We start from the raw sequence: 19,136 nt of genomic DNA on the forward strand, positions 1-19,136 counted from the left end.
GTCTGAGCGAGGCGATGCCTCCAGGGACAAAGAAACCAAATGGCTGTTTCGATACAAGGTGCCTGTCCTAGTTCTCTTGACGATGCTGGGATGCTATAATTGTTGATTGAATAGTTCTTAATTTGACTAGAGGGGAAAAATGTAGTAATCTCCTATTTACCCAAGGCCCTGATGACTGAGAACCAAATCCACTTAATCGTGCATGTTTATTCCATGTGCCTCATCATTGCTCAGTTCTTTACATGCTTGCCAGACACAGACACGGTTCTTGATAGACCAGGTCGAAGAGAGAGAAAAATACAACTCCTAAACCTTTACTCCCTCCCCCTGTCTTGACAAGGAGGTGCCAAGATTCTGTCTAAGAGATGCCTTCTTAAAAAAATGTCTTGCTTCCTTTACTCTCTCAACATAAATAAATAAACTTAAAAAAAAAAAAGTCTTGCTTCCTTTAGATCGTGGGAAGAATTACAGCTTAGTCGCAAGGGCCAGTGTTGCCCTGGAGTAATAGGCAGCTTTCTGTACACTCACAAATAACAGGCTGCGTCGATTTGCCTATTTGGGTGTGCTGGAAATGTGTGCTGTCTCACATACCCAGAGGAGATCTTAATTAAAGCTTAATTATGTACCATAAATATGTTTTATTTTGGAGCCCAGGAGGTGGGATTTTTTTGATTTTGGGAAATGTGGTGCCTAATAAGTAGGCAGGAAAGGGAATGTAAACAGTCAGTGAGCCCTTTAATTTGTCCCCTTTCGGCACGGTTCTGCGGGGTTTCTCAGTCCCAGCGTGTGCCTTGGGAAGGGCCTGCCCCCCCCCCCCCCCCCCCGCGCCGCCCTCTCGGGGCTGCCATCGGACACAGGAGGGCCTGCTCTGTTTCTGGGCGTCATGTTCCAGAGTGTGCCAGCCACGGGAGCGAAGAAATCAGATGAGTCTCGAGAGAGGACGGGATTTTATTGGTCGCTCACGCCTTAGCGCTACGAGGAGGTCGAGTCAAGTGGCAGCTGTCTGGTCTTCCTGCTCCCCTGCACACCTCACCGCCTGGGTGTTGCTCGTGACCTTGCCCTCCGGCCCCCCACCTCTCCACCTGCCTTCCGGAAGCCCGAAGTCCCCCTCTCCCTGACTCCTCTGTGCTGTGTGCCTGGCCGAGGGCGACTTACCACACGAGGTAAATCTTACTGGGCCTCCTGGGGCCCGGCAGACACAGCACAGGGGTCTCCGCTGGGGTCGGGCAGGACACGGGGAAGTAACACAGGGTGGCCGGGGACTGGGGCACGGGGCCCGGGGACAAGGAAGAGGGGTTGGTGAAGGAGGGAGAGGGGGCAGGAGGGAGCTGGGGGAAGGGGTCCTGGGCCACCGGGGAGGCTGGCGGCAGGAGCGGCAGGAGGAGGCAGCAGGAAGTGGTATTGGGCTGCGGGAAGGGGGAGAAAGCGAAGACGGAGCAGTAAGGGGAATATTCAACACAGAACAGGGGGTGCTCGCTGCTGTCACCTGCACAAAAGAAAAAGAGCAATCAGGAAGCAGCACTCACGGTGGGAAAGCCTGTGAATGAATCAGAACACAAAGAGGGTTCTTCGGGCTGGCCTGTCCAGGTGTCAGAGGGGTGGCCGATGGGATCTCAAAGTCACCCGAGAGTTAACTGAGGGACACGGCCTCATCATCACACCCTCTTCCAGCCAATAGTCTCTGGCGTCCCTGACAGACGCCGGAAAGTTCTCCCCCCACTAAGTGCCTGCGTGGCAGCGCGGGGTCCCTTCTCCGCCCCCACGGCCAGTCTAATTAGCTGTGCCCGCAGCAACATACGGTGGCTGGCAGGGTCTCACCTCGGTAAGGCTCTCCCCCTCCAGTCCTCCAGCTGCCCGCAGGAGGAGGCGGCAGTCATGCCCTAATCTGGCCTTTCTGCTGCAGAGGGGAGGTTTGAGAAAAGAGAAAGAAGCAGAGAGATCCTGGTGGGATCACGGAAAGGGGGAGGGACCAAGGAGGGGAAGAAGCAGGTGGACGAGGGAGGTGTCCAAGTGAAGTGAATGATTTGCCCGCTAAACCCACACTTAATCTGCCAACCTTCTGGAGGCGGAGTATGGGCACCTGATGGAGACACGATCCAGAGAGACCCCCTCGTGCATGACAGATCTCTCAGCGCTGCCACTAGCCAGCTGGGTCACCTTGGATCATCTGTTTACCTTCTCAAAAACTATTTCCTCATCCGCAAAATGAGACAGGTGTTTTCTCTAGGCCTTGTTCCCCCACGGGTGGTCCTTTGACCACCAGCATGGATGTCCCCTGGAAGCTTCTTAGAAATGCAGACTCCTCGCCCCCTCCTCCCAAACCGACCGAATCACAACCTGCAGCTTATTGGAGTCTCCAGGTATCTCATCAACTTTAATGTTCTAGAATCGAGGCTGTGAGACAGGTGTCCAAACCTCCGTGATGAGAATCACCTGCTGTGCTTGTTAAAGATGTGGTTTTACAGGCTGCCTCAGTGGAGATTCTGACGCTCTGGGTCAGGAGCGGGAACCAGGAATGTGTCTTTTCATCAAGTACCTCCCGGGTGACTCTTATCAGAGAAGTTTGGGAAAGGCTGCAGCTGCAATCAGTCCCGATTCTAAAATGCCATCATTGGAAGCATCCAGTTGAAAAGCATGATCATTACCTCCAGTATAATTGGGGGTGGGGGTGGGTCTCAGCCCTTAGTTACTCCTATCCTGTGCAAGATCTGACACAATTATCTGTTCCTTCGTTTCCCAGTGCCTCCCTAGGCTTTTGCCGTGGCTGCTACTTCTTGCATTGTTTCTCTGTGGTTGTCTTCTTCTGCCCTTTCCCCACATCATCCCTGCTTGCTCCATGAGCTCTCACCGGGGAGACCCTCTTCAGCTCCCTTGCTCTCTCTCTAGGCCCTTGGATTCCCGCTGGTGGCCAGGAGCTCTCTGCCCAGCAGCAGACCTGGGTCCTCCGGTGTTTCCTGGCATTTCCTCCCGGCCATCCTGCCTGCCCCTCAAAGACAACACTCACAGAATGGGGCCCATTCTCTTCTTGCTTTCTCAGCCTTGACAAAGGCAACCTCCACAGGCCTAGTTTTCTGGGCCAGAGCTCCAGCTTCTCTTTGGTTCCTCCTTTTTCCGTATCCCCACACCCAGGAGTCACCACCAAGTACTGCCAGGAGTACTTCCTTGACCATCCCTCAAGCCCAGCCCTCTTCCCCATCCCCTCTGCTTTTACTCCAGGCCAAGCCCTTCCTATTTCTCTCTGGGTGCAGTGCACGTACAGCTTGTCTGGTCTCTCGGCCTCTGTCAGGCTGCTCTCACTCCCCTTTCAGGCCCCTCTCCATGCCACAGCCCACTTGTAAAAGTGCCAGTTGGGTCGCACCCCATCTCACTTAGATCCCCTCCCAGGCTGATGCGCCAATGCCTTTCTGCTTGACATTCAAGGCCCTCAGGGACCTGGTCCTTGCCTCCCCATAGGGCGCCAGCTTTATACTCTCCTCTTCCTAATTTAATTTGTAGGCCGACCCTAAAGCAGACCTTCTCAAACTCATCTGTGCACACAAATACCCCAGAGATACTATCAAAGGCAAGTTCTGGTTTGGTCAGTCTGGACTGGGATCTGAGGTTCTGTATTTCTACCAAGCTCTCAGGTGAGGCCTCTGCTCCTGGTCTGGGGACATTTTAAGGCCCAAGGCCCTAGACTACTTGGAGTTCCTCAATTTTTTACAAGAAAGTTATAACCTGTCTTACATCTCAGGCTAAAATGGCTTTGGTTGAGCAGCTTATAAAAAGATGCCAGGCCTGGAGCAGCAGGCGGTGGGGGTGGGAGTCGGGATTTCCAAGCAGAGGGAGGATTGGGGACTGACCTTTCCCTACGGCCTAGTCTCCCCACAAGGTTTTAATCCTCCCATCTACCTGGTGAGGTAGGTAACAACTCAACTTTACTGACGAGGAAACTGAGTTCGGGGAAGTTGCCAGCTCACATTTAGGGCTATAAAGTAGTAGACCAGGATGCTGAGCCGTGGTTTCCCGTTCTGGGCCCTGTGACCTCCCTGAGCCCCACGGTCTCGGAAGCATTACCATAAACGACTGAGGATTAGTATTCTCTACGTAGAAAGAGCGTTCACTTATGGTGGTTGTTTTCTAACTTGGGCAGATGGCCTGGAAAGTTGTTGGGACACCAAGGGACCTGCCTGGAAATTCATTAATCTTGGCCTTTCGAGAAAACCTTCCACAGAATTTATTTGCAAGGTAGGTTATGAAGATTTGGGATTTGCGTCAAATTTCTCTTCCAGGCCGCCCTTCAAATAAATATTTCCCGACTCACAAGAGACCACAGTTATGTTAGATGTTTATCTTTTTAAATCTGAGTTCACTGCTTTTTCTTGGTTTTACAAGAATACGTCCTCACGAGAAGCCATTATTAAGCTGAATAGGCTTTGCTACTCCCACAAATGTGAATCTGGTAATGACTAACATTGAACTCAGTAATAAGTGAGGATAATTTCAGAACACTTGGCTTTGTTTAAAAGGGCAAGATTTTGGAAGCAGGCTCTAGGACTCCATCCAGATCCATTTTCCTGGCACAGAACTAGGAGACCGTGCCCAAGCTCTAGGTGACAGGAGAGGGCATGCTCTTTTCCCGTGTGCCGGGCACTGAGGCAGAGACGTCTGCAGGACCCCAGGCGCCAGAACCCCGCAGCACAGTGGCCTTTGGATGCCTGTACGCATCCTGGAAAAGGAAGATGGCTCCTTTACAACTCAGGCTAGCACTGGGCGGGGTCTCGGGTATAGGCAGGAGGCCAGGAGGCCATAGTAGCTCCCTGTGCTTCTCTGTCCCCCAGCGTTTGTGGCGCCTGGAGACCTGCTCAGCCTCTCCCAGATCCACGCAGAATTCTGAAAGACTATGTAGCTCTGCTTCTGTCCCTCCCTGGACCAGAGTTCACCTTGATCGTGAAATAGGATTTCTGAATCCATTGCACATCAGACACAGCTGGGTCTGGACTCGCTGCCCGACTTTTCCATGTCTTTTTGGAGATGAAGCAAATCTCTGGCTTGGTGAATGCTTTCTGATTATTCATGTCTCCCCCTTTTGTGTTCTGCTCTGGAAATTCAGGGTGTGGTAAAAGTGTTTGTACCTGCATTTATATTAGGACTTAAAAAATATAACTCGATTTTTGGTAAAGGGGAAAAAAAGGATTGTGGGGAGTGGGGGCAACATTAAGACAGAGAAAACAAGGTTTTATAATTCATTCCCTACTAAACATAGTTCTTGTGTCCTAGATATCAATATGCTGTAATTTACCAGGTACTTAATGGTAACAGGCACTGTTCTAATGGCTGAGCGTACATTTAAAAAAAAAAATTTTTTTTTCAACGTTTATTTATTTTTGGGACAGAGAGAGAGAGAGCATGAACAGGGGAGGGGCAGAGAGAGAGGGAGACACAGAATCGGAAACAGGCTCCAGGCTCTGAGCCATCAGCCCAGAGCCCGACGCGGGGCTCGAACTCACAGACCGCGAGATCGTGACCTGGCTGAAGTCGGACGCTTAACCGACTGCGCCACCCAGGTGCCCCAGAGCGTACATTTTATCATTGAAACTTCACAGCAACCCAGGAGGTGGGATCTGTTTTGACCCCCCACTTTACAGATGAGGAAACTGAGGCACAGAGAAGTCACTTGCCCAAAGGCACACAAGCAAATAAGAAATGGTACCCAGATGCTAATCCAAGCATTTTGACTCTAAGGCACTTCCCCGACACTCCACGGAGGGGGGGGGGGTAACACGGAGAATTACAAGCCAACTCATTTAGCAGCAGTTTGATGGAATATATGAACTTACTTAATTTAAAATGCGTGAACTCCTTCTAAAAGAGTGTGAAGAACAATGAAAATCTGACACCTTCTCAGTTATAAATCTATTGGTAGAGGGCACCATGGGTTCCTCTATTGTAAATAGCCTTCTCGGGGGTTCTAGATGGTAGGTCACATGGATATAAGGAAAAACTTGATTTCCATGGATTATCATTACATAGATTCGCGTGTAAGGCAATCCACATTTCCCAGCTATATTATTTTATTCAGGAAAAGCCTAGTAGACCTCGGTATGGAAGGTTAGTCTATTACACAGGTGTTGCAAAGGGATTTCACTGGCTTGGATGCTTCAATTTGACACAGAATCTCAGTTCTGAAATGGGAGGAGTTTTGGTGACTCACTGTCAACTTTGGCTCACCCCCAAAATGCTTTAGGAAAATATTCCTCTACAGAGGTAAAGAAAAACAGGAACCTGGTGAGCTGGATCAATGTGTCTAGATAATTCAGACCCCCAATCCTCTTTTTCTAGAACCACAGGAGAGTCCTTTGAATTTTCTGAGTTGCTAGCGTCACTCAACTAGACTTTTCCTGAAAAGACTCAGCTTAAATTCTCACCATGTCTCTGGGCTCTCATTTCACTGTGCTAATTAAGGAACTCTGAGGGTGCATCTACACATGTAAAACGAGTGGATCTTAACACGCCAACGCTTTGCTTTTAGCCAACTTCGTGAATCCAGTTTGCTGTACAACTGATCAGGCTTCTGTAGCAACCGGCATTGATCACCAGGACTGCTGTGCTCACTGGACAGCCAGGCCCCAGTCTAGCCCCTTCCTGCGCGGGTCCTAGACGTGGTCTGGGGTCATAATAGGACAATAAAGCTGGTACTTTTTAAAAGCTTTTACTCCAAGTAACATCCCTCATTTGATGAAATAGGTAGCCTTCTGCCAACTTGGCTCTCTTGCCTAAACCTTGGTGTTTCCAGGCTAGTAATTCTTCAGATGTGATGTTTTATAAAATGTAAAGTGAATTAATTCTTCCTTTTGTCAGTGTTGTAAGGTCCATCTGGAGTTTGCTCGGTCAGAAAAGCATCTGTATTAATCACACAAACTGAGATCATCTAGTGGGCCTAAACCGTACATTTTAATGATTTTACTTGACAGATGACAAAGTAGCCCAAGCAAATAGCTACCCAGTTTTAGCAAGAAGGTTAGAAATCATATCTAGTGAATGGAATTGCATTATTTAAACTTCAATTTTTTTTTTTTATTAAAAACCTCCCCAATTCAATAAATGACCACATATATTTTGAAGCAATTGCGGAATCATCTTATCTGCCCTATTCCATTCTTAAACAGCTGAATTTAAAACATGCTTCCTACTGGGGCGCCTGGGTGGCTCAGTGGGTTAAACGTCTGACTGTGGCCTGGGTCATGATCTCATGGTTTGTGAGTTTGAGCCCCCTCATAGGGCTCTGTGCTGATAGCTCAGAGCCTGGAGCCTTCTTTGGATTCTGTGTCTCCCTCTCTCTCTGCCCCTTTTCCGTGTGCCCTCTTTGTCACTCAAATATAAATATTAAAAAAAATTTTAAACACACTTCCTACTAAAAGTCTTAAAAATGAGAAATTGTTAACTATTAATGATACTTTCCCCTAATTAAATAAGGAAAAAGTGTTGGGGCTTTGCTTGGAAGGACATCATTTCAGATTTCTTCCTTTTTTTTTTTTTTTACCTCATTAAAGCAACAAAATGTGGGTGGTTAATCTGAGGGAAAGCTGCCATTTTCTAAAAATGCATTAAGACTTAACTGGACGGGTGGTTGCATGACAAGAGCTATTTAGGATTAGAGAGTAGTTGTGATTTGTATTTAAATGAATTGCACGCTATTTACAAATTCTTCGGCAGTTAATCTGGATCCTTTCCATTCTACTGCAAGCAGAAGGCAGACCTTTCTGCCTAGTTACCCCAACTTCGAAGTCAGTTCCTGGAGGAATCAAGTTTGTCCTCCAAATGTTGGCTTTGATGAGGATGAGCCTGAGGGACTCTACGCTTTCACTTGAATTTATCCTCTTTCTGGATACTATTAAATCATTCCTGCCTCAAGCGGAGGACTGGTCTCTGCTTCAAAGGCAGCTAAAGAGTGAATTATTTACCAAATTGCACAAAAGGGAGGATGTATCAAGCCCCCTTTCTCCCAGAGAGGACAACCCCAGTATTGGAGGACTTTATTACTCTCTCTTTCTTGGCTATAAATTATGCCATTCAGATGCTTTTGAAAGCTTCTCTTCATGCTCTCGCTTGAGTCATAAAATTTGATACCTGGGGCCAAATGCCTTCCCCCATCCCCACCCCAGAAGGGTAAGGAAGACGAAAAGGCACCAATTCTAGGAAAGTGTCACACAAAGCCAATGACTGGGCAGCAAATTTGGGCAGTGGGAACAGTTGTTCTGCATAAGTCCCACCTTCTTGACTTGCTCTTCTACTCTAGAATGAATTTTACCACTTGTGTAAGATCACCGGACCCTCCAAAACCTGCATTCGCCACTCAGAGGGCCCTTGGTGTAACTGGTACCACCAGTCTGAGTGTTGGCATTACCTGTAGTGCTGGGATTTTAGAGTTTGTGAATTTCCACACATCAGTCACTCACCTGAAGAGGGTTTGCTGGGGCCCACCTTCTCCGGTTTCCGTGGAGTCATGGTACTTTTATGTTTCTGTTTGACTGATGTTTGGTCAATTGCCGGAAGTCTGGAATCACCCTTGACCGCAGAACTCTTGGTGGATAGTCTTGGTTCGGCTACAGAATCCTCCTCACCAGAACTCTACCGGAAATGAAAGGTGTCTGAGTATTAATGGCCAAATAGGTCATCTCTGCTGGGCAGAGGGAAAAAGAGACTAGCTGACTGCAGGGATCTCTCCAACACTAACACTGGAATATCCCGCCATGCTTAATATGCCCTTTTACCAGTGAGGTTTTGATGGACTGTATCAATTTAGAAGAATCAATTAGAAATAATAGCAAAGTTAATGAGACTATTTTGCAGAACACCATAAAAAGGAGACACTTCTACGAGTCTATCTTGTAGAACATTATGAAAAGAATACATTTCTGACCCTTAAGTAATTTGATGACCAACAAACAGCTCATGTTATGAAAGCTATGTATGAAAGCAAAAGAAACAATCAATGCCCTTAAACTTCTTGCTTTTGTTATCTGAACTGCTTTGGGGGTGGGTGAGGAAAGATGTTCCTAATGGTAATCATATACTTGACAATGAAAAGGAAATTTAGACAGTGTGTTGGGACTGAAAAAATTAGACCTACGTTTACCGTTCTGAATTACTGGGTGCAACGTGAGACAGACTAATCTTTTTAAGAGTCTCCTAGTTGTCCGTCTTCTATAAAGAAGTCATTATAAATCTACGCACAGCCAAATCATGATTCCTGCAGCGTCAGAGTGTCTCAGCGCAGCCTTGCCAACACAACAAAAATTATCCAGGCATTCGATAGTTTTCTACTTTGCCGCCACTACGCTCACCAAAAGAATAATGAAAGCAACGTAACTGGCTATGGGAAATCTGGTCACAGTGGGTGAGTTAAGTCCTACCTCATGGTTTTAGGTCCTGGTGTTATGATTTGTGATACACTCTGCAACAAACTAAACCCCAAGGTCTCCGCCCCTCCCTCCCCAGGGGGAGGGTCTCTCAGTTCTTCTACAGGCACATTAGTCCAGTCTTGGGAAAGTCCTCTCAGGATGCACGGTCTTCTGCAGACAGAGTGCTACATTAATGGCCCCCTCTTCCCCAAACGTGGCGATTTGTATTGATCTTGCTCATCATTCCAGCTGACAATTGTGGCATTTTCATTTCAAGGGCTCCTGACTCAGGAAAATACCCTGAGTAGCTTTGAATTATTGGGTGCAACAGAAGACAAACTAAATTCTAAAAAAAAATTCCCCTGCTTGTCAGTCTTCTTCAAAGATGTCTGTATAAATCTACAGGTGGACAGATCATTATCCTCTAAGATAATAAATTGTTGTTTTGTAATTTAGAGTCTGGAGACAGCCTTCAAACAATTATTGTTTCTCCCTGTGTTTTCAGAAAACAAACCAGATAAAGAGACAGGAAAAAGAAAGGACTTAATGAACTGGTTGTTCTCCATTTTCCTTTTCGATTCTGGAATTTAATAGAAATCCTTGAAAATGATTCTGAAATGTCAAAGGTGAAGCATTAAGTCATTTTTAAAAAAGTTTACTTAGGGGCGCCTGGGTGGCGCAGTCGGTTGGGCGTCCGACTTCAGCCAGGTCACGATCTTGTGGTCCGTGAGTTCGAGCCCCGCGTCGGGCTCTGGGCTGATGGCTCAGAGCCTGGAGCCTGTTTCCGATTCTGTGTCTCCCTCTCTCTCTGCCCCTCGCCCGTTCATGCTCTGTCTCTCTCTGTCCCAAAAATAAATAAACGTTGAAAAAAAAAATTAAAAAAAAAAAGTTTATTTATTTAGTTTTGAGAGGAAGAGTGTGAGCAGGGAGGTGGCAGGGAGAGAGGGAGAGAGAAAATCCCAAGCAGGCTCTGCATTGTCAATGCAGAGCTCAACATGGAGCTTGAACTCATGAACCGTGAGATCATGACCTGAGCCAAAATCAAGAGTCAGACACTTAACTGACTGAGCTACCCAGGCACCCTCTGAAGCATTACATCATTTCTGAACATGAGACAGGTTCTCTGTTTTCAGAGTAGGAAATGTGGGCAAATTTTAATTATGATGCCCAAGACTGTCCTAGGCAAGGAGAACGTCAGTGAACATGGGATGGAATTTTTTCCACAAACTGCCCAACAAATACCTCATGTGAGTGAGTGGACAATAGAAAGGGTCTATTCTTCAGCCCTTTATTTCTAGCCAATGCAAAGGCAGGAAAAAGATACTCTGGGTTACGACTACCAATATCCATGGTTACAGTATCAGGAGCAATAATAGCGTCCACCGTTACTGGTGGGTCTGTCACCCTCAGCCAGGGCTGGATTCTTTGCTTGTCCCGGGCAGTGGTGAATTGGGAGGAGTTGGTTACAAGACTTTTGATTGGGTGGGTGTTAAGCCATATTATATTTCCTTCACCCACTCATTATACTTCAAGCCTTTAATAGCACCAAAGGTGAACGAAAGTTTGGTCCACGAGACAGTGCCTATTACATAGGGAATAGTGTACCTGTGCTCTGAATACATCCTTTTCCGGTTCCTAGTTCCATCAGCCTTACTTGCTTCCAGTTGCTAATCATTCTTAAGAGTCTAGAAATTGCCGCTGGAAGGGGGTGTTTTGTCAGTGGGAAACTAAAGTCGCAATGGCAGAAATAATAATACTTATGATGAATGTGCTTGCTTCACTAATCGTAAGCAAATCATTTCAACTTTTTTTGTGCCTTTGTTCACGTCTTCTTGTGTTCTCTGCCATTCTCTCTCCTCTCTTATGAAAACGCATAATATTAATCAGGGAGGATGATCCTTGGTGTGACAAGTGTAGTAACTCATTCTGGCACCAAAGTGTAGTATTTAAGACTTCCTGGGAGGGGATTCTGGGTTTCCCAGGGTTATTGTGCGACATAGTGTTAATTTTGGTTCATCTCTCCGCATCTCAGAGTTTTCCACCCATGAACCATAGTGTCTACCTTGTGGTGGTTCTGCGAGGATTAAATGAGTTAGGACATGCTCGTAGCACTTAGAACAATACCAGGCATGCAGTAAATGCCATGTGAGTGTTGGCTTTTGTAATTACCCATTTAAAAAATTAACTCGCTAACAACCGAATATTAACTACCTGTGGTTGAAAGCAAAACCCAAATCCCCAGTGAGAAATACTATTGGATTTTCACTTCATCCAAAGAAATGTGAGCAGAGAGGTAGATCAGATCTTACATCAGACTCTTGATTTATTTATTGATTGATTTATTATTTTTGAGAGAGAGAGAGAGAAAGAGAGAGCACACAAGTTGGGGAGGGGCAGAGAGATAGGGAGACAGAATCTGAAGCTGGCTCCAGGCTCTGAGCTGTCAGCACAGAGCCCAACTCGGGGCCCGAACCCATGAGCTGTGATATCATGACCTAAACTGAAGTTGGACACCTAACCAACTGAGCCACCCAGGCACACCTGGACCCTTGGTTTCTTTCACAAGCTATTGAATTTATGATTGTCTTCTAAGTATCCAACTGAAATTTGTCTGGTCTTAAGAAAATATGGCACGATTTCTTTTTCAGACAGTAAAGCTCTAATGGAAAATATTTAACAACAGTCAGAGATTATCAAACAATAATCATTAAGTTATTTTGATTTAAAGTTGATTTTAAAACTGTCTTTTCCCCCTTGTAATTTTGAACAGTAATTACAATGTTCATTTCTTCCCCCATATGTTCCTAAGTTGAAATGTCACATGGAGGTGGAGGCAACAGCACATTTTGCTATTCCTTTGGGGGAAGAAAACCAGCTTTGTCTTTCAAAATCAAAGTCTAAAGCATTAAAAAAAAAAAAAACTAACTAGAAAGAAACTTTTAAAAATCAAGCTACAGGATACATGTGAGGATTCTCAGTTCCCTATTCATAATTTGGTAAGAAAGTCCTAATAAAGCCATGTGAATAGCAATAAGCTATTGTCAAAATGAACATTTTTCTAGAGTGTTATTACTTTTGTATTTATCATTCTCCCCCGGTCCCCCACTTGCTCTTCTGGCAGAATAGAGAGACTACCTTGCCCAGGGCAAGGCTCTCTCCAAAGTTCAGAGAAAGACTCCTGTCTGGGAGTCCCATTAGGGACTTCCACAGGGAACGACTTATTGATGCTATAATGGTTCTAGTTAGGCCCCCTGGAAGACGGAGACCCAGGGGTTGGGGAGTGGAACACATTGCCTCAGGGACATGAGAATGATGAGATTATTTCACCTGGGACCTCACAGTGTGGGATCTGGAATGGCAAGGTGACAGTGAACAGAGACAATTAGAAGAGAAGGAGACCTAAGTAGTCAGGGATGGACGAGACCATGTTATTTTCCAGCTCTTGCCTGATGGCTCATTTCCAAGACCCAGGAAACTGGTCCTCAAATGGGATGGCCCCTCTCTCCCACCCTCCCTCCTTCAGGGCGTGCTACTGCATTCTGATTGATGTAGACTAGCCCCATTTTTGCCACATGTCATGTGATGGAAAGCTGGGCTGAGCAGATCTCCCGATATGGTGTGGATCAGGGTACAACCTGCTGTGAACAAGAGGAAAAGAGTAGTGTCGGGCTATTACCAGAGAAGTGTGTTTATGACACTTGAAATAAGTATGTTTTCATGAGACCATGAAAGACAGTGACCAACGCGGTGACACTTGACGTCCAAACAGTAACAACACGGGAAGGGTGACTGAAGGACTGTGGGTGCGAACGTGTACCTTCAAGTTTCCAAAGTCTACGTTCAAATTGTGCCTCAGACACAGAAACAGCCTTAGAGAATCGAAGGTAGCTTGTATACGTAGCATTCTGGACAGGGTGGACTCCTTTGTGCATTCAAGAAGCATAAAAGCATGTTCTACACAGAGGGCTGGCTTGTCACAAAGCAGGCTAACCTGTCTCTAATCTAGAAAAAACTCTAAAAGCAGCAAAGTCCTTCGCATGTTCAGGACAGTGTTGAGCTCCATTTCGCCGCAAGATGCTTTTTGGAGTCAGGGGGGCTGCCACGTGTGTAAATATCACGTGCACCTGTGTCTACCATGGACTTCGGGAAAGAGCGCCCCACCCCCCACCTGCCACGGTCTCTGTGATTTTCATGCTAGCAAGTTGGAATGACTCAGCCTGAGACACTGATCTGTCACTAGTGGCCTTGGTCAAAGTCTTCCCAACGTTTGATGACCACGGCGTTGGCTCCCTGAAGGAGGGGCACGTGAGACCATAGAATTTGCTTCGTGATGACTCTCCATCTGACTGTGGAATGGCCTCTGGGTGAAGCTCAGAGCTGCAAGCTACTCAAATGGCAGACATGACAGGTTTTCTGACACTTGCTAGCTATTTCTTGTAATGCAAATTAATCCCTTGTGAGTTGTAGAAATCACTCTTGTGGGTGGTGACACATTTTCATGCTTTTGGGGACCTGTGCGAGTGAGTGAGTGCGTATGATGTGCTCTGGGATGGAGTTCTGTGTGGTGGGCAGCAGGTGTGTGGCCAGAAAATGCTGGATTTTTAAAATTTGAACACTAAAGTGTAGTGGTTAGTAGCACATCGAGACTGCCCTCCGTTGGATATTTCTCAAGTAGAGTTTGGCTACAATAAATTTCTCCTCCATTCTTTATTTGAATTCCTGTGCCCTTTTAGCTGAGAGGAGCCTCTGAGGAACATGAAAGATTTGGCCATCAAATGGAGATCCTCTACAAAAGTACCTCCTACTCGAAATAATATGTCATACAATGTGGGAATTAATTGAGAAGCATCATTTGCAACGACTATGACTTCAACCCTACTCAAGCACCAGGAAGGCATTTAAAGACAAGAAGCTTGCGGTGGGAGACATGAGATTATAATCTCATGAAATGCAAAACAACATTTAATTAAGCGATAAATCGGGTGGCACCGATTCTGAATTCCAAAGGAACGCACAGAAAAAGATGCGAAGTCAAGGCAGGGTTCCTGAGGTTTCTGGAACCTGAAGTATGAGTGGTGACTGCCTTAGGCTGGAGGCAGCACAGGAGCCAAGGTATGGATGGAGTAATGAGTAGGGCATGATTCTCAGACGACAGGGCAAGGGGCCAGAGCAGAGAGTGGGGGAGGAGGGGGAGAGAGAAAGCTGGATGGCAGGGTGGCGTCAGATTGGGGGGGGGGGCCTGAGATGCAAGCAAAGAATTGAGAGTCAATGTGATAGAAAATGGGGTCCAACTGAAGGTTTTGGAGTAGAAAAATGCTTAACATGGTTTCTAAGATGAGCATGTATGTTTTTCTCAGAGCGGGAAAAGAAAGCATCCTGAAAATTTGCCAGTGAAATGATCTTTTCATAGTTTCAATGGCTTTTTTTGGTGAAGTGTAACTCTTCATTACAAAAGGAATGCATGCTCATAATGGACATATAAAGAGAAGCCTAAGAAAGAAAATGTAAAACATTCAAAGCCCCATTAACCTAGAACTAAAAACTGCAAGCAGCTTGGTCTATATTCTTTAAGACTCCCTTTTAATGACTGCGATGGATTTCCACTGAAATCCCTTCTCAAGCAATAGGGTGAAGCTGGGATATGGCCACCCTCCTTGAACAGAACGTTTCCGTCTCCCCTGCCACGTGGTTGGCCTCGGAGGAAAGTCTCACCCACCGAGTGGGAGTGAAAGTGTCTGTCTCACTTCTGCCTCAGTGTCTGGCCCGGCACTTCAGCTAGAAAGGCAACAACTTTGAAAGTCATGCATTGAAGACAACCGAACTGTTATCAGCCCGAGTCTCTGAAAGTCTTGGTGGAGGAGAGCTGTCTGCCCATCTGGTTCGTCCAGCCTGAACTGTCACACGTGCAAAAACTAAACTGCCTTGATTCACTCATCATATTTTTGGTCCCTTTGTTACAGCAGCTGACGTTACACTAACACATGTTTATGCCTATACAAGTGTGATTAAAAAAATAGAATTGTACCATACATACTGTTTCACTTAACAATACGTTGCATCAACAGATACCTTTTAATAATGTTTCAATCTTATTCTGAAAATGTCAAATCTATAGAGCAGTCGAAAGAACGGTACAAAAAACAGCCCTTACTCTATTTGCACGCTACGCTCTCTTGAGCCCGCTCTCACACAAGTATGCACACACTCTCTCTCTATATATATTCTTTTTCTAAAGAATTTCAAAGTCACTAGACTTCATGATAGTTCACCCCTAAATACTTACACATCCATCTCTTATCAAAATAGACATTCTCCTGCAAAGCCACAGTACCAGCCATCTTACCTAAAAAAATGTAATAGTTCCGTGACATTGTCTAATACGTACAGCATATTCAAATTGTCCCCCAAATGTCTCTCCAGCTGTTTGTTTTGATCTATGATCCAGTCAAGGTACTTAGATTGCATGCGGTTTTTATGTCCCTTTACTCTTTGGTTTTCTGCCTTTTTGGCTTTTTCATGTTTTTTACTGTTTTGGAGAGTCCCAGCCCCATAGAAGGTCTTACGTTCTGAATTTGATTGTTTTCTCATGATAAAATTCAGGTTAACCATTTTGGGTATGCATATTCTATAGGTGGTGTGGTGTCCTTCTGTATAACGTCACACTTCAGCACCTAACAATGCTATTGGTAATGCTGTTTGATCTCTAGCTAAGGTGGTGACTGCCAGATGTCTTCAATGTAAACTACATTTCCCCCCATTGTAATTAGTAGGTAATCTATGAATGATTCTTTGACACTGAATAGCCTATTCATAAACAACACTTTACCCAATGATTTTAGTGTCTCTTGATGTACTTTCCCTGAATTGATAATCATTTGGGGGTAGTAGCAAAACAATTTTTTTTCCCAATTCTGTCATTTCTCCTACAATTAATAACTGGCATTCTTCTCTAGAGAAGAACAACATTCCCCCCACCTTCTCTTTTATTTATGTACATATTTAATTTATTTATTATCACTGCAGTCTCAAGGATATATTTTCTTCAGTTATCTCATCACATTCTTTCATGCTCAAATTGTACCAAAATTGGTGAGTGGGAGTCCACTGAAGTTGACTTTTGACATGAGTTTTTGAGCACTTCTTTACTTTCTGGTACAATAAAAATATCATAGTTTCCCCCTTGTATTTTACCTGTCTCAGACCTGGAATCCAAGTAGCTCTGGTTCCTTTTAGTTAAAATGGTAGTTAGGACTTAATATCAATGCTGGGTGTGTTCATTGCTACTGGAATGACACTGTTCCTAAGTCCTTTCAATAGAATTCATTAGAAATATGTATTTAGGGGCACCTGGGTGGTTCAGTCGGTTGAGTGTCTGACTTCGGCTCAGGTGATGATCTCATGGTTCGTGGGTTTGAGCCCCGCATTGGGGTCTGTGCTGACAGCTCAGAGCTTGGAGCCTGCTTCAGATTCTGTGTCTCCCTCCCTCTCTGCCCCTCTTCTGCTCATGCTCCGTCTCTGTCTCTCTCAAAAATAAATACACTTAAAAAATATGTATTTAAAAAAATCATGAGTTCACAGCAATCTTTCTAATTAAAATTTAACACTATATGGAGCTTTCCATTCCTTTGAAAAGTTTTATATTCGTATTTTACATTTAGCATCTTTATTCCTTAATTATATTAATATTTTTATTCATGTTTTCTCTGTAATAAATGTGAAATAATGTCAGAATTACAATACAAATATTACTGTAAGAATAAACCCACTAAGTAAAGTTCATTCTTTCTTGGTAGTTCTCTTTGTTTGTTTTTTAATCTTTGTTTACAATTTCTTTTTTTAAGTTTTTATTGATTTAAGTAATCTCTGTATCCAATGTGGGGCTCAAACTCACAACGTCGAGATCAAGAGTCACATGCTCTGCTGGCTGAGCCAGCCAGATGCCCCAGTTCTCTTTGTCTTCAGAATACACTCCTCACTGAATGGATCGATCATAATTCTTTTTGTTGATCATGTACTTTGCTTCCAGCTTTTTGCTATAATAAATAGTGCTATGATGAATATTCTTCTAGATTTATGCACATCTTTAATTATCTCAAGTTTCCCAAAGTGGGAATTTATATTAGTAGATTAAAAGCATCACAAAGATTTAAAATTTTTTGTTCCCAGATTGTCCTCCAGAAATGTTGGTATCAACTTACATTTGTAGATGTATGTGAGAATGCCAACTTCCGCATAACTTTTCCAACTATTATCTTTTTTTTGAAAAGTCATTTTGGGAGATTATAATTTTGAATTGTAACTCATATGTAGTTTTAATTATTACACAGGCTCATTTATCTCAGCGATTTAGAATGTATATTCCACCTATTTCTAAAAAGGTTCTGAGATTACTTAAAAGAACTCCAAACCGTTTTTAAGAAATGGAACAAGGGGCGCCTGGGTGGCGCAGTCGGTTGAGCGTCCGACTTCAGCCAGGTCACGATCTCGCGGTCCGTGAGTTCGAGCCCCGCGTCGGGCTCTGGGCTGATGGCTTGGAGCCTGGAGCCTGTTTCTGATTCTGTGTCTCCTTCTCTCTCTGCCCCTCCCCCATTCATGCTCTGTCTCTCTCTGTCCCAGAAAAATAAATAAATGATAAAAAAAAATAAAAAAAAAAAGAAATGGAACAAGAAAAGGCAGAAACTAATTTATGGAGAAAATACTTAGAATAGCAGCCGTCTCTGAGAAGGGACAGGGACGGGAACTGGCTAGAAAGGGGCATAAAGAATCTTCATGGGGTGATGAAAACCTGATGGGGGTGTGGGTTACAGGGCACATGCATTTGTCAAAACTCATTAAATATTACTCTTAAAATCTATACAATTTACTTCAGGTAATTTCTACCGCCTAAGCAAAAACGGGAAAAAAAAAATGAACCATCAAAACCACAAAAGCCATAAACAGGTATTCAATGCTAGTTAATGACGTACATGCTGAAGTATTTTGGGGGGCAGAGTACTGATCAAGTTGCAAGTCTGCAACTTGCTTTGAAATGCATCAAAACATGGGCGCCTGGGTGGCTCAGTTGGTTAAGCATCCGACTTTGGCTCAGGTCATGATCTCACGGTTTGAGTTCCAGCCCCATGTTGGGCTCTGTGCTGACAGCTTGGAGCCTGGAGCCTGCTTCAGATTCTGTGTCTCCCTCTCTCTCTCTGCCTCTCCCCTGCTCGTGCTCTCTCTCTGTCTCTCAAAAATAAACGTTATTAAAAAGAATTAAAATGAAATGCGCCAAAACCCAAGGTGGATCTGTGGATGGATAGATGGACAGATAGATACGTGATAAAGTAAATATAGCAAAATGTCAACAATTGTAGAATCTAGGTGGTAGGTATATGGATATTCACTATACAATTCTGTCAAGTTTTCTCTATGTTTTGAAGTCCTCAGAGTAAAATATTGGGGGGAAATGGAGCAGAAATATAGATATTGTCGGGCTGCGAGGATAAAGTAGGTACTTTGTGGGAACACTGCCAGTTTCTTTTTATACCTCATAATAAACGTTTCATTAGATTTAAAATGTTTCCTTCATGATACCATCTGGTAACAATGAGAGATCAATGATCAATACAGAGAAGTCAATGCAGGATAAATTTTAAAAGATATGCCTCATCTTATGCTTGGTGATTTAGGATGAACATAAATTCATACTAACAGGGACCCTCCATGGAAGAGACAATATAGCCACATATGTTGGGATATGCGAATGACGAGTAAAAC

At 44.6% G+C, this 19,136-nt stretch overlaps 1 protein-coding gene and 1 long non-coding RNA gene across 14 annotated transcripts in view; one reads left to right on the top strand and one right to left on the bottom strand.

The window, feature by feature from the left end:
* Positions 1 to 19,136, bottom strand: part of MARCHF10 (membrane associated ring-CH-type finger 10) — an 83,635-nt gene that overhangs the window by 35,781 nt on the left and 28,718 nt on the right. For all 13 annotated transcript variants that reach the window (XR_005783718.1, XR_005783717.1, XM_040452030.1 and 10 more), the window contains one exon: positions 8,439 to 8,610. Coding sequence is in view for 11 of the 13 variants with exons in the window: in XM_040452030.1 (XP_040307964.1) it covers positions 8,439 to 8,610 (172 nt within the window). In the remaining 2 variants the exon portion in view is untranslated. The remainder of the gene's footprint in view (positions 1 to 8,438; positions 8,611 to 19,136) is intronic.
* LOC121015245 (uncharacterized) lies at positions 848 to 16,395 on the top strand. Its single transcript, XR_005783719.1, has 3 exons — positions 848 to 1,163; positions 4,133 to 4,227; positions 14,117 to 16,395. It is a non-coding gene; the product is annotated as an uncharacterized LOC121015245 (long non-coding RNA).

This window comes from Herpailurus yagouaroundi, unplaced genomic scaffold (assembly GCF_014898765.1).
Source record: "Herpailurus yagouaroundi ecotype Mexico unplaced genomic scaffold, PumYag 206, whole genome shotgun sequence".
Lineage (NCBI taxonomy): Eukaryota > Metazoa > Chordata > Mammalia > Carnivora > Felidae > Herpailurus > Herpailurus yagouaroundi.